This window comes from Lissotriton vulgaris, chromosome 1_1 (genome assembly GCF_964263255.1).
Source record: "Lissotriton vulgaris chromosome 1_1, aLisVul1.2, whole genome shotgun sequence".
NCBI classification, from domain to species: domain Eukaryota; kingdom Metazoa; phylum Chordata; class Amphibia; order Caudata; family Salamandridae; genus Lissotriton; species Lissotriton vulgaris.
This window is the reverse complement of record NC_141685.1, coordinates 962,217,025-962,232,118: the sequence shown is the minus strand read 5'-3', so window position 1 is coordinate 962,232,118 and position 15,094 is coordinate 962,217,025. Positions and strand designations below refer to the sequence as shown.

General features: G+C 43.3%; 1 protein-coding gene across 1 annotated transcript in view; it reads left to right on the top strand.

Annotated features, from left to right (window-relative positions):
• MYO1A (myosin IA) overlaps positions 1–15,094 on the top strand; it is a 359,821-nt gene that overhangs the window by 188,280 nt on the left and 156,447 nt on the right. Inside the window, exon 12 of the mRNA XM_086959948.1 lies at positions 5,311–5,397. Coding sequence (XP_086816074.1) covers positions 5,311–5,397 — 87 coding nt within the window. The remainder of the gene's footprint in view (positions 1–5,310; positions 5,398–15,094) is intronic.

The following is a 15,094-nucleotide window of genomic DNA, read 5'->3' as shown; positions in this document are numbered from 1 at the left end:
ACTATTTCCGAATGGTTAACACCTCCTTCTGCGAATCTGCCATTTCCGACCACAACAAGCTTCATTCTTACTCCCCATCGCCCATTGGTATGTATTAATTACAAATTCGCGAATTAATACGGATTTGATATTTGGATTAGTCCTATTTAAGGTATCACTTCCATATACCGAATTGGAATGGTATATATTATTGTTTTGTGACTGAATTCCGGTCGTAAAAGAATAACACTTTAGCACCAATTCCAAATTGGTGGTAACCCTCTTGCAAATGGGAAAGGGTTCCCATTGAAACCACTTCTCCTTTGAGAATGTAAAAAAATATTTTTTAGAGTAGGCAGTGGTCCAACGGCTCTTAAAAAATGAAACTTAAATATTACATTTTCTTTCTTTTAAACCTATCCCATTTTCCTTTAAGGAAAACGGGAAGCATTTCAAAAGAAAAAGCATTGCTTTAAGTAAAAGCAATCAAATACATGGTGGTCCACTGAACCCAGCAGTTCACGATCCTTGTGATGGCTGCAATTCCTAATGGGTCGCAAATTGCGACCTACCTCGTAGATATTCAGGAAGTAGGTCAATGTGTGATCTACTAGGAATCAGTATTTGGAAATAAAAAGATTCATATATTAGGAATACTGATTTCCTAATTGCGATTTGGAAATAACCACAGTTAGGAAATCGGTCTTCCTAATGTTGGTACATTTGGCTCTTAGTCATTACTTTGACAACCAGTTCCTCACCTTGTCTTCCACTATTGTACCCCTTATTAATATGTATTCACCAATAGCTCAACGCCATTAACTTGTTAATTCCCCAACCCTATCATTGACATTAAAATATCCCTTTCTCAAACGGTAAATCTGAACTGTTCCTTTACTCCACTACCAACCTCCGCCCTAAAGCTTTCCTTTATCCTTATCGTCACCCTAATCTTTGCCCTAATCCTCAACCTATCCCTTACCATTATCTATGCCCTTATCCTAACTGTAAACCTCCTTGCTTTATTTACCTCAATAAAGCAATTAATGTGTATTAAAAAAAGTTGCAGGGGTCAGCATTTTTCTGTGGAGGGGGATTCACTGCACCAGCAGACGGTGCACTGTCAGCTGCATAATTACGTCTTTAGTTCTGGGCACCTCTGGGAACAAGATTCCTCTTTATCACTGCACTGATTTACAGGATCCACCCACCACCCATACACTGCAGTAGTTCAATTGTCAAATTAATTATTAATGATAATTTATTCAATTCCCTGATCAGCCGTTGCCACCCATGAGCACGAAAGAGTTCTAGGTGTCAAAAATGAGTGCTTGGACGCAATAAACTACCTGCAAACTGCGGCATAAATGATGCACTCCACGCTTCTCATGATGGCAGCAGGCATTGTTTCTAAGATTACAAGAACAAGAGATGTCAATGGGGAACCTTAATGTAGTGATTTAAGCAGTAGAGTGGACCCTCCTTTGTGGGGCAGCTGAGTCTACCTAGTCTTTCCCTATGCAGATGCTCACAATGTAGTGTTGCCCCCATCCTGCTAGGAAGTCAGTTGTAGACTCAGATGGTTAGAAACAGGCCCTTGCCCAGACACACAACTACATGGAACATGATGGAGCAGATGAGGGCTACATAAGGAATACAGTGGTCTAGAAGTGGCCTTCATAACTAGATACCGTTCTCCACTCATCACCTAGCGACTAGAATTCATTGAAATATGCCAGACGATATTCTGGCATATTTTAATTAATTTTCAGATATGGACACTAGACATTGGCATGCTATTCAAGATATTAGTTGTATACCATTGTATTGCAAATGTGGCATTTAGAGCACCATACCTTAAAAGAAGCCTTTAGAGCTTTGCACAACACTCCAGTTTAGGCTTTGAGAATGGACAGAATGCCATGACGAATTGGTGCAGAGAAGAGAATACTTTACATATGACCTTTTGACTTGGATAGAATAATCCAGATTTGGCCTAAAAGCATGGACATATTACTGCCATTCGGGGGCAGAAACTGGTCGTAAGATTCCAAGTGAGATTCCAGAACTCGATGGACTACTGTAGATGTGACCTCAAGAGTTGGACACAGTATTTCAGATAGGCCCTTCTGAACGAAACAAAGTAATCTAGGTGGTACCTTCAGAACATTACACAGGACTCCAGAGTGGCCACATTAGTGATGTGTACATGGTAAACGAGACTTCCTTTCTTCTGCAGGTTACATCTCTCCTGCTGAACTTCAACATCCCCCTAGTTTAAAAAAAAAGACGTTTGACTTTAGATATCTTTCATGTCCAGTGGGGTTCACGTGCTGGGCCATATTTTAAAATGCAGGCTTGTCACAAAATATTTTTTAAATGACCTGTGTTTGCTTGATATAATTTCAAGCAGCATAGGTATGTAAACTTTTTTTTGTTATTAGACACTAAGTGGTCAATTTCGATGCCTTTCGGAAAGGCTCTGAATCGGATTCCTGTCCCACCGGCTCAATTAAGATGCGCCTGCCATACTGGCGGGCACATCCTGTCCTTTTACCATTGCGGACAGTGCTGCCGACTGCAGCACCATCCACAATGGTAAAAGTGAATGCACAGCATTTCCGTGCACCAGGTGGCAGGCACCATGCGGTGCCTGCCACTTGGTGCAGGGAACTGCAGGAGGGGTACCATGGGAACCCTCCAAGAGCATACCCCACCCCTCCCGCGGGCCCGCAGGACCCAAAAGCCAATCTCCGCCCTTGGAAAGGCCTGTCCGCAAGCCACATCATAATATGGCTGGTGGTGCCTGCTAGGCACCGCCACCCTATTACTGGCCCAGCTCCGCCCAGCCGGCAATTGTAACGATTGCTGACTGGCAGAAAAATGGTGGACGGACTTTGCATCCGCCGCGATACTCACCGACTCGGTAATATGGCGGCGGATGCAAAGTCCGTCCGGGGGGGGGGGGTATTTCACGCGTTACAATAGGCTAACGGTCGTCACCGCCGGCTTGGCGGTGGCGATTGTTACGCCATCGTAATAAGCCACTTGATTTCTCGAAAACGACTGAACTGATCTTCATCAAATTAAAGACAGGACACTCCTTGAGAAAAGTTCTACCTATGTGGCAAATTTATAGTAGCACTTTGGAGCCATTTTCTTTGTATCGAACAGCAAAGGATCCTATGGCCTTCCTTTACGCCCCCCGCATGCCAGTTCTGCAAGAAGTTTGCCATGAAGAACCCAAGAATTCAAAGTGGATGTATTTTTTTGTGAAACATTGCGTACAGAATTGCCGAACAACAACAAAGTTATTAAGAAAACAAATAATGCCTTTACTTCACTTTTTCTGACATAACCATAACTGCGCTGTTGCTGTTGCTGCCAGTGTCATATATGTATAGGGCATTCCCATGCCCGAAATGCGTCATGCGGCTTATAATTAAATAAACTGTTTTCTGTCACGCTCTTGGGGTGTCCAAAAATCGAGCCACTCTCAAACGTGCGTGTGCGTTCCCCAAAGCATTGTGTCTGGTATGGGGAGCTCCGTGAATTTGTGTCTTTAAAAGCATCTGATTGGCATGACCCGTTTCGCAATTAGCTTCCTCAGCGGCCGTCAGAAAGAGTGCATGATGGTAACTCATTAACCCCATTGCAACAATATCGTGCGTCCTGGATGGGTGGGTCATATGATTCAACACGTTGCATGTTGGGAAACTGAGTCCTTTCTTTACTCCTGTATGGATGCACCCAAAGTTTTTTGCTCAGTAAAAGGTTCTCACATGAGCCCCGAATGCGGCAACTCCCCTCGATCCATCACGCATGTTCCACATCAAGGACTCCACTTCTCTCAGAGTCCCGTGGTCCCCCATTTTCTTTACCGGGCGGTGCGGCTCAGCGGCAGGACGGCCGCTTATTACATCACGCTCTTGGGGTGTCCAAAAATTGAGCCGCTCTCAAACGTGCGTGTGCCTTCCCCAAATCATTGTGTCTGGTATGGGGAGCTCTGTGAATTTGTGTCTTTAAAAGCATCTGAATGGCCTGACGCGTTTCGCAATTAGCTTCCTCAGCGGCCGTCAGAAAGAGTGCATGATGGTAACTCATTAACCCCATTGCAGCAATATCGTGCGTCCTGGATGGGCGTCCTGAACACACTTTAATGCACCCCTTTTCTATTTTTGCACGTCTTGTTTGGGGCAACCAATATGATTCGTATTGAACAAAAGTTCGGAAATGTGTGACTTGGTTGACCTAGAAATAATGGATTAAATTGCCCTTGGTCCCATATTGGTGCTGTTGCCTTTTAATGTTTCTTTATGAATATGTGCATATATTGGATAGAGCAGATTGATTTGTACTTGCTCCAAAATATGTCTAACCAATGAACGCTGACTGATTAATTTAGTTTTTCAAGTAGATAGGTCTTGGACCACTGTTTATTAATATCGTATGATACCCGGGTCCAGTACCTTTGGGGTACCCCATTATACTCTCATAGGGGTTGGCGGCCTATGGGGGGATGGGCGCAGGGCCTGGCCACAGGTCAGGCACTGCAGCCAACCCCACACTGCGCATAGCTGAAGACCTACACATATGAAAATCGAAGGCATAAACAGATGAAAACTTCACTGGTAGCTAAATTGTGCACCGTATAACCTTTACTGTTCTGAATACCACTTGTCTCCAGTACTACACTGACCTATTCGCAGAGCAGTAGCATGGATGTTGTCAGTGATGCCATCAATGATATAATTTGAGATGGCATTACTGGTGTCATTTGACATGCCATGAGTGATGTATTGTTTGAGCCTAAGCAGTGCATGGTGGCGGCACAAATTATAGTTAGGTCAGTAAAGTATAACCGGTAGATTTCAGTGTTTTTTTGTTATTTTTTTAAACTTCATTTTTTATTTTATTACAAGACCTAACTATAATGCCAATTTAACCTTTTTTCTTTTCGACTGACTATATATGTGTGTGTGTGTGTTTTTGTATTTGTGTGCGTTTTTATGTATATTGCATTCTGGTACTTGTTGTTTCTATAACCCTGTGGTAAATCTACAAGTACCAGAATAAAAAGCTTAAGCGATGGCTGGAAAACTGACTGAAACTTGAAGTGGGTCATGTTCTGGTCTGTGTTATTTTATTTGCTAGGGGGATTATATTTTCCATGTTTGCACTGGCACAATCCTATATTTTTAAATTTGGCAGTCCCTCTTCACCTCCTTTGGCAGTCCCCCAAAACAGACATATAAAAAGATACTCTACAAAGCTGTGTGTAAATCATCCTCTGCATCCTGGTTATTGTGTGAACCCTCTTCTTCCATGTAGAGCACCTATGCCCGCGATGCCCTGGCCAAGAACATCTATGACCGCCTGTTCAACTGGATAATTGACCGTATAAACCAAAGCATTCGGGTAAGTTCTTTCGACATCTGAAATAATACCACGATAGGCTGGTCCACTTCTGTGATAGATCTCTGTGTAACTTCTGTCTGAGCCCTACATTGTACTGGGCCTGTCTTAGCTTCTTCTACTTCAGAGGTCTAGAAAATGGCTCTCAGAAGGCAGGGTAGACCAGCCATACTCTCAGTTTGTCTATCACTGGATCAGCTGTTATATTAAAGGTTTTTGAGCTAGTGCCCTGCAAATTTAGTGGATTTATGGCCCACTTCACTGCAGGGGTATTTCTAAAGCTGCATTGTACCCTACACCTTCTGTGCTGCGACTCCGCCCTCCAGTCAAGCGTGTAGCACACGGATACATTCCTGGTTGTTGCGGTGGGGAGCGGAACAGCCATTCAGCAAGTAGCTGATATTTAGCATGACCTGTGACATCACAAGAAGTTTTAAATAACAAAGGAGAGAGTTAGGGAATTTACACTAATCTATGTGAGTTGGGAACTCCTGGTCCCCGGGATAAATTACAAAAACAATGGAGGAGTTACCCCTCAAAAAATGGAGAAAAGAGATTCTCTCACAGTGGGTTAAAGTGCTCAATTCAGCACAGTATGTCCCAACCTGTCAGTGGATAATGCATATCCTTGTAGAAGACCCCTCACTCACCAACCTAGTTGGTGACATGCTTCATCATCGGGGTCCCACCCCATAGGCCGAGTGCCTATAGGGTGTGCTGCGACACCTGATTACAGTGGAGCGGGTTGTTTTCTTTTATGTGTTCAAGGCGATCAAATAAATGAATTTAAAAAGGGGCCAACACTGCTCACTGCAAGTTTTTATTCTTGAGTGCTTGAACCCTAATAAAAATGTGTAACACCTATGCCTAATTAGGTAGACTTCGGTGTAAAATAAGAAGTGTTATTAAAAATAGCCAAGTGTGCTATGTGAAGTGTGATAAATACTATTGATTAAAAAGGTCTACATGTTTCAACCATTGTATTTATTCATTGGTTTTCGTCAGGACCGTGATATTGAACTGGGTGGTCCGCACACGCTAAGGTGCGTCCTGCCCTAGTCCAAGATGGAGTACACAAATTGTGAACTCGTGTAAAATTGGTGCATTTTCTTTATTCAAAGAAAAAAACCCGTAACACCAGTATGATCACTGGCCCATAGTACGTCGCCCTTATTTTCACTAGTCATTTTCAGATGCCAAAACCAGATCGTCACCACTCCTTTGGCACTGATTCATGGCTCATTAGTCACAGTCCGGTAAAAGCACTGAAGTACTGTCGCGTAACAGATGGATTCTACTATCTGACTGAAATATGGGCATAATCCCATGTATTGACTCATGGAAAATACTGGCTATATATGTTAAATGTATTACACGTGTGTAGTCAACCCCTGTATGTGATCCCTTCCTGTCTTCTTGTTTTTCCCTGTTTCCTTACAGGTTTTTTCTTTGAATAAAGAAAATGCACCAATTTTACACGAGTTCACAATTTGTGTACTCCATCTTGGACTAGGGCAGGACGCACCTTAGCGTGTGCGGACCACCCAGTTCAATATCACGGTCCTGACGAAAACCAATGAATAAATACAATGGTTGAAACATGTAGACCTTTTTAATCAATAGTATTTATCACACTTCACATAGCACACTTGGCTATTTTTAATAACACTTCTTATTTTACACCGAAGTCTACCTAATTAGGCATAGGTGTTACACATTTTTATTAGGGTTCAAGCACTCAAGAATAAAAACTTGCAGTGAGTAGTGTTGGCCCCTTTTTAAATTCATTTATTTGATCGCCTTGAACACATAAAAGAAAACAACCCGCTCCACTGTAATCAGGTGTCGCAGCACACCCTATAGGCACTCGGCCTATGGGGTGGGACCCCGATGATGAAGCATGTCACCAACTAGGTTGGTGAGTGAGGGGTCTTCTACAAGGATATGCATTATCCACTGACAGGTTGGGACATACTGTGCTGAATTGAGCACTTTAACCCACTGTGAGAGAATCTCTTTTCTCCATTTTTTGAGGGGTAACTCCTCCATTGTTTTTGTAACATCACAAGAAGTGACATGCTTGGAAGCGAACCGGAAGAAGTTGCATAACAGAGAGTATTACAAATGTCCACAACAAACATAAAACCACTAATATCACCTCAAAATGAAGACAAAGGCCTAATTATTTCTGATCTGCAAACACTTTGTCTACAATTTTATGGAATTATTACAAATACTCCCAATTCCCTCAAAAGTGAAATCATCACATCAAGCAAGAGTTTACTTTGTTGTGTAGCATAAGTGTACATATTACACGTTTCACTCAGATATCATTGCACTCAACACATGCATGTACCCTGAAAGAAATGTATTTGAACTCTGTCAGGTTCGAACTAATCTGGGCACATTCTGGTATGATTTATGGATAATGCCTGATGAACCGGATGCAAAAGCAGTGCTGTAAATGTCCAAAAATATTGTCTGGGAACGCACAAATTGTAGAACGGTGGTGATGGGGATGAATCCCGGAAGGGCTGGTACCATTAGAATCACAGTCAATGAGAGCCTTGAGCCTAAGAATACATCTTTATTAATGTTGGTCGAAAACATCCTGCATTTGAGATAGTTTAAATGATTAAGGCACCTGCTGTACACATCTGTGTGCACAGGGCACACTACTGAGATGACTTTGGTAGTTAACGTGTCTGCTAGGAAGATCACTGTGTGCTCTCTTTTCTAAGGTTTGAACCATCACAATTGCTTAGGAAGATCACTGTGTGCTCTCTTTTCTCAGGTTTGAACCATCACAATTGCTTAGGAAGATCACTGTGTGCTCTCTTGTCTCAGGTTTGAACCATCAGAATTGCTTAGTGGTTTAAATGGCTGCTGCAGAACTTTGAATCTAACATGTAAGATAAAATCGCTCAAAGGGTCACACTTTGGTTTGCAGATATCCTTGTGTGATATGCAGGTCGCAACTTCGAAGTCCAGTGCAGTAATCCAGGGGGTCTCGTGCCTACTGCAAACAGCTGTATGTCACCCGCAAGGAATCCATTTTAACCCTTGCTGATTCGTTTTTAATCTGGTTCATTCTGATTATGAAATCAGATGTCTGTGGGGTTTGCACTCAATATCAGATTCTTTTTTTTGTCCTCATTCTGCCAATCTCTTGCTAGAAACGCTCTTATCTCAATTGCTGTAACAGCTAAGAACAGAGCACCTCCATCCAAGAAAAGCAAGCCGTTTCCACTTCCATCCCTTCACCAGTGTGCCCGTAGCAAAGACCAGGGAGGACCAGGACCGACAGCATATTATTGGCTTAATCATCGGACCACTTGGGACTTATACTCCATTCTACCAGTAAGGGCCAAACCTTCTCCCGGCTTCTAGGGTCAAAGGCCATATCAGACTGGCTTGTGCTGATTATATTTTTAACACAGTCAAAAAACAGGGTGGGCTTGCGGATTCCCAAAGCATACAAATCTCTCTTCTCGCCAGGAGAATCACATAAAAAATTAATCTGGAGATAACCAAATATATTTGTGTTGAGAAGTCTTGATGGAGCCCAAATAAAATAAGAATTGGGCTTAGTCCAATGTATGACACAAATGACCCCTCGCAAAATAAGGAATCGCACATTTTGCGATTCCCTATTTTGCGATTGCATTTCAGGAATTGCAAATTACGATTCCTTAAATGCAATGTAAGAAGCACAGAAAAAGTGCAATTTGGACTTAAGGAATCGCAAATTACCACCAACTTGAAGTTGGTGGTAATTTGCGATTACTTTGAAAATTTCGCTTTTTTGCATTTTTCTAAGTGCCATGTGACTCACATACATGCCCTTAGGGCATGTATGTGTGCCACAGCTGCACCCATGCTCATTTCAGGGTTGCAACAGGGTATCCTTTTGACACCTTGGCACCCTTGAAATTGCATTCTCAATTTGCGATTCTCTAATTGAGAATCGCAAATTGAGAATGTCTTCCAATTCATTCCTATGGGCCTCTAGGCCCATAGGAATATGTAGGTTTCGCAAAATGTATTGCAAATCCTACATACATAGTGTTTTGCGATTCTCAAATAGCGATTCGCAAAAAATCGAAATTTGAGTTTGCAAAGTGACATTTTCATACATATGGCCCTTAGTCCAATAACTGGAAATCTTTGGGCACATCATAAACATATGGATATTGTCCGCTGAGGGTGCTTACATTTTGGACAGACATACGGGGTTCCGGTAATTTTTGACAACTTAGCTGGAGACCAATAAACCCTGTATGTGGAAAAAAGATGGTTACGCTTGAGGGCAGCAGCTTTCACAACTGCTCGTAGAATCGTAAAAGAGTCCAGCCAAACCCCTTTCATATTTCACCCATTAGCTCTTCAGCCCAATGCTTTAGAATATCCAAGTCTAGGTTGTCATCAGCCTCTACCAGAGCCTTGTACCACAGAAATACTTCCTTTTTGAATGGGCTATTCTCATCGCCTGATTGAGCCAGGCGTCTTCCTCCTTCTTCCACCCAATTCTGTCTTGCCCACCAAGCGGAAACTTGATAGTACTTGAATCTTGTTAAAATACCCCTGATACGGATGCTTAAGGACTCCCAGCTAACCAAAGATGAGGCCTCTTTCAGATCCCCCCAGCATAGTGATCCTGCAGATTTTAATGGAAAACTAAGCTGGTCCCTCAAACACTCAGGAGTACCCTGGAAGGCCCAAATCGGGGTCCAGGAAGAGTAATAAGGAACTCCTAGTTTTGTTCGGAAGTACACCCATGTTCTCAGGGACCCCTGCAGGATCTTCTGCCTCACCTTCTGGTGCATTGCTGAAACCTCCTGCGGCTTTGTCCTCTGATCTTCTCATATGACTTGCATTAACAGACCTAGGTGTTGGTAAGGGCCACATCAGGACGCGGTTGAGGAGGAACCAGTTGTCTCCGCTGTGTCGCGCAGACAGTTCATGATGGAGTAAAAGACACCTGGCGGCTACAAATGCACTCCAATAAGGTGAGGACTGTGGTCTCCAGTTTATGCCTAAAGGCCACAGTAGGATGCTGTAACCATCGCCTGTTGGCATCTTCTCCCTGTTTGTGCCTCCGACCTCATGTGCCTCTTCCCTTCCCAGGATTCATCCATGTACTGTCCTGTGACTGGGGTAAAAGACAGAGGCATCAGATATCCGTTCTGTCCGCTCGCTTTGGGCCACATGAAGAGGTAAAGACCCACGCTAAGCTATTGGCTGATATTTCAGTGGTGCAAGTGGGGTCTGTGAATACATGTTCTGCTCTTCCGTGGTGTCAGAGTGCAAACTCATAGCCTTCTTCCATTGAGCAGATAAAGGAATGAATACAAAGTTCCAATATGCGTAAAACCTTTTAAAGCTGCATGTTTATTTTAGACTAAAGGCCTATGACTCTGTGTACTAATCCCTGATTTCTAACCAGGAAGGGCAAATTTCACATCAACAGGATTATGTAAGGGATTCTATTTGCGATGCAACCTATGTACAAAGAGTATGTATAGCAAAATATGAATTCACAGATTGTAACAAAATGACCTGCATAATGAATGTTATTTAGGCAGGTCACAATTGTGATCTTCTGTGATTGGCTGTAAATGCAGGGTTGGTGGCATTTCAAGGGACAGCAGACACCTATCCTTCCATTTGCATCCCCAGACAGGGAAAACAAATGTAAAGCAGTCTGTGCCCATTAAAGGGGCAGGTGCTACTATAAAAAATTATTTCCCATTTGGAAGGACAATAAGGGACTCATGAAGTGATCCACTGGATTACAGTCTGCTCTCACAAGCCCAACAGACACAATTTAAAAAGCTCAAAGCTGTAAATGTTCCATTAGGACAGCCTCCCTTTTTAAGAATTAGATTCCACCCCAGCTCAGGTGTCAGCATATGATCAATGCATGGAGGCAGCAATTGCAGTCACACACCATTGATACATGTTATTGCAAATCGCACTTAGAAGGGGACACCGCCTCCTAATTGCAATTTGGAATGAGTTGCAGAACACTATTGCGAGCCGGAGAGGCTTTTCCTTCTCACAAAATGTTTTTTGTAAATTTGGAAGCATCTTTTTTTCTGTCTCAAACCCTGTAGTTCTCGCGAACTGCAGTGTTTGTGACTGCAAAAACCTTTTCTACATTGGGCTCCCATTTTTTTCTCACTTCTGTCTAAACCTAATCAGTTCCACTGTGCTGATAATACTACCTTAGCATAATAATTACCTACAACTACAAGAACTTGTCCTCCTCTCATCTCGGGTTGCATTTCTAGCCTTTCTCCTCAAAACTTCTATCTCTCGCGTCTTCTCCACTCATATCCTACTCCTCCTGTCCTATCCTGCTTATTCTCAAGTGTCACACCCCACCTACACTGTCTGCTCATGTCGTACTCCTAATACCTAAGCGTGACTCATCCTCTAAACCTACAACTCCTCCTAACTTCTCTCCCACTCCTCTCCTACCCTCAACATATTCTTTGAGATGACTCTCTAGTTCTCTCGCCCTTCCCTATATAGCACTCAACTCAGTGTTCTTTCACCCACCTTCCCTCTTCACTGTTTTGATTCTCTCATCTCTTAGCTTTCTGCTTCTCAGAGGCATAGCAAAGGTATCATGGGCATTACAAGGATGTCATGGGCCATAATACAAGCAAGGAAGGTGTCACTATTTACCCCCTTCTTTGGGAGTAAAATGCATCTAGGATTAATATGCAAGTAAAATGAGCCCACCTTCCACCTTGTGTGGTAGGAAAAAGGAGCCATGATTATTGTTAAGTGAGGCCCTTGTGCCTGCTTCATAAATGACAATTGCACCCAGTTGTCTCCTTGCTGTCTCTTCTCACTCTCCCCTCTATGCCTCTCCTGCAATCCTCTGGCTATCCTGCCAGCGGCGATAACTCCTCCCTCCTACGCTTCTGTACTTTACTTAACAAATACTGGTGCACTGATTCCAGGCTTTATATTGCTGCAGTGGGTATCAAAGGGTTTCACAAATTGTATCATTCAGGAACGAGCCTTCACTCAAAGAGCTGCAGAGCACTGACTGTCACCATTTGTATTTACCCCTGCAGAGTTCTCTTGGGTCCTAGGTTCATCCACGAGCAGCTCCTTCAGTCGAGATTTATTTGCACTGCATTCAGGACCTTTTAGTCCTGCTTGTATAATGGGGCATGCTGCTTGTATAATGGGGCGTGCTTCTTGTATAATGGGGCGTCCTGCTTGAATAATGGGGCGGGCTGCTTGTATAATCGGGCGTCTTGCTTGTATAATGGGCGGGCTGCTTTTATAATGGGACGGCCTGCTTGTATAATGGGGTGTCCTGCTTGAATAATGGGATATCCTGCTTGTATAATAGGGTGTCTTGCTTGTGTAATGGGGCATGCTGCTTGTATAATGGGGTGTCCTGCTTGTATAATGGGGTGTCCTGCCAGTATAATGGGGCATCCTGCTTGTATAATAGGGCGTGCTGCTTGTATAATGGGGCGTGCTGCTTTTATAATGGGACGGCCTGCTTGTATAATGGGGTGTCCTGCTTGAATAATGGGATATCCTGCTTGTATAATAGGGTGTCTTGCTTGTGTAATGGGGCATGCTGCTTGTATAATGGGGTGTCCTGCTTGTATAATGGGGTGTCCTGCCAGTATAATGGGGCATCCTGCTTGTATAATAGGGCGTGCTGCTTGTATAATGGGGCGTGCTGCTTTTATAATGGGACGGCCTGCTTGTATAATGGGGTGTCCTGCTTGAATAATGGGATATCCTGCTTGTATAATAGGGTGTCTTGCTTGTGTAATGGGGCATGCTGCTTGTATAATGGGGTGTCCTGCTTGTATAATGGGGTGTCCTGCCAGTATAATGGGGCATCCTGCTTGTATAATGGGGTGTCCTGCTTGAATAATGGGATATTCTTGTCATGCTTGTGTAATGGGGCATGCTGCTTGTATAATGGGGTGTCCTGCTTGAGTAATGTGACGTCCTGTTTGTATAATGGGGTGTACTACTTGTATAATGGGGTGTCATGCTTGTGTAATGGGGCATGCTGCTTGTATAATGGGGTGTCCTGCTTGTATAATGGGGTGTACTACTTGTATAATGGGGTGTCATGCTTGTGTAATGAGGCATGCTGTTTGTATAATGTGGCGTCCTGCTTGTGTAATGGGGTGTCCCGCATGTATAATGGAGTGTCCTGCTTGAATAATGGGGCGTGCTGCTTGTGTAATGGGGCGTCCTGCTTGTGTAATGGGGCGTGCTTCTTGTATAATGGGGCGTCCTGCTTGTATATTGGGGCATGCTGCTTGTATAATCGGGCGTCTTGCTTGTATAATGGGGCTTCCTGCTTGTATAATGGGATGTCCTGCTTGTATAATGGGATGTCCTGCTTGTATAATGGGGCGTCCTGCTTGTATAATGGGGCGTCCTGCTTGTATAATGGGGCGTCCTGCTTTTATAATGGGGAGTCCTTTGTGTATGATGGGTTGTCCTGCTAGTATAATGGGTCAAACAGGATTACAGGTCTCAAAATGCAAAGAAAAGACCTAGACTGGATAAGCTACTCTATAGCTTAAAACCTCTTTAAAAACTCTCCAGTGTAAAACCATATTGACTATGTGCTTGCCACCGCAACAAGCAAACAAAACGACATCAGAAAAAGCTAAGTTAATATATTTTTGCCAAAGACTGAACTGCCTTAGAAACAAGAAGCAGAACTATTTAAGTATAGAGAGGCAGAGAAAGTTAATCAGAGAAAGAGTTTGGGGCATATTATAAAGCGTTAAAATTATCGCCAGTTTAGCGGCAGAAAACTGCAGCTAAAGCGGCAATAATGGGCTTGATAATATGCCCTGGAGAATTCTAATAGAAGCCCATGTTCACACCAGCACATGGTCTTCTATTGGAATTCTCAAGGTCATATTTTCAAGCCGTTTTAGCGGCAGTTTTCTGCCGGTAAACCGGAGATAATTTTTAACGCCGTTCTTGATAATATGCTCCTCAGTTTGTTACCAATTGGGGACTTCCGTTATGGCTGAATGGGCAATGAATGCAGATTCGCATGGCTGAGATGGAGTCATTACTCCACATAATATCCATTTTTATCGAACTGACAGCACTGCAGCAAAAATGTTTAAGACCACCCTACCTTCGGTTAAAAATTCAGGGATTATGCTTAAGCGGTGAAAGCATGCTTAAGCGGAGTTGTGCCCATATTACCTGTCGTTTTTTAAACATTTTGGATAGAGTTTTAAATATGAGTATTATTTTATCTGAACATCAGGCCACTGAGGGTGTTCTTTTGTAAAGATGATATATTTGCTCTATTGTATGTCCACAGTATCTGCAATGATTTTAAGTTGTGCAATAAAGATTTGATATAATAATTACAGCTTTTTTATCCAAGGCCTTGGAGTTCTCTCACCTGGCCTGCAGTTGACTTTTTCAGGTCTGGTTTTTTTTTCTCCCAGAGCCCCCTTTACTCCAAAATCTGGAGGGATCCAAACGCCACCGCCCCCATTTCCTACGCCCATGCTCGCTGTCACCAATTAACAAAGGCCCCTGTCGTGCTCTGTTGCACAGCTTATGTTCAAACTGTGTTGGGATGTAAGAGCTATATCCCGTTAGGTCACTCGAGGCACTTCGCCCGGGCTGCTTGTGATATCCAGCCCGACCCTGCTTCATGGTGCCC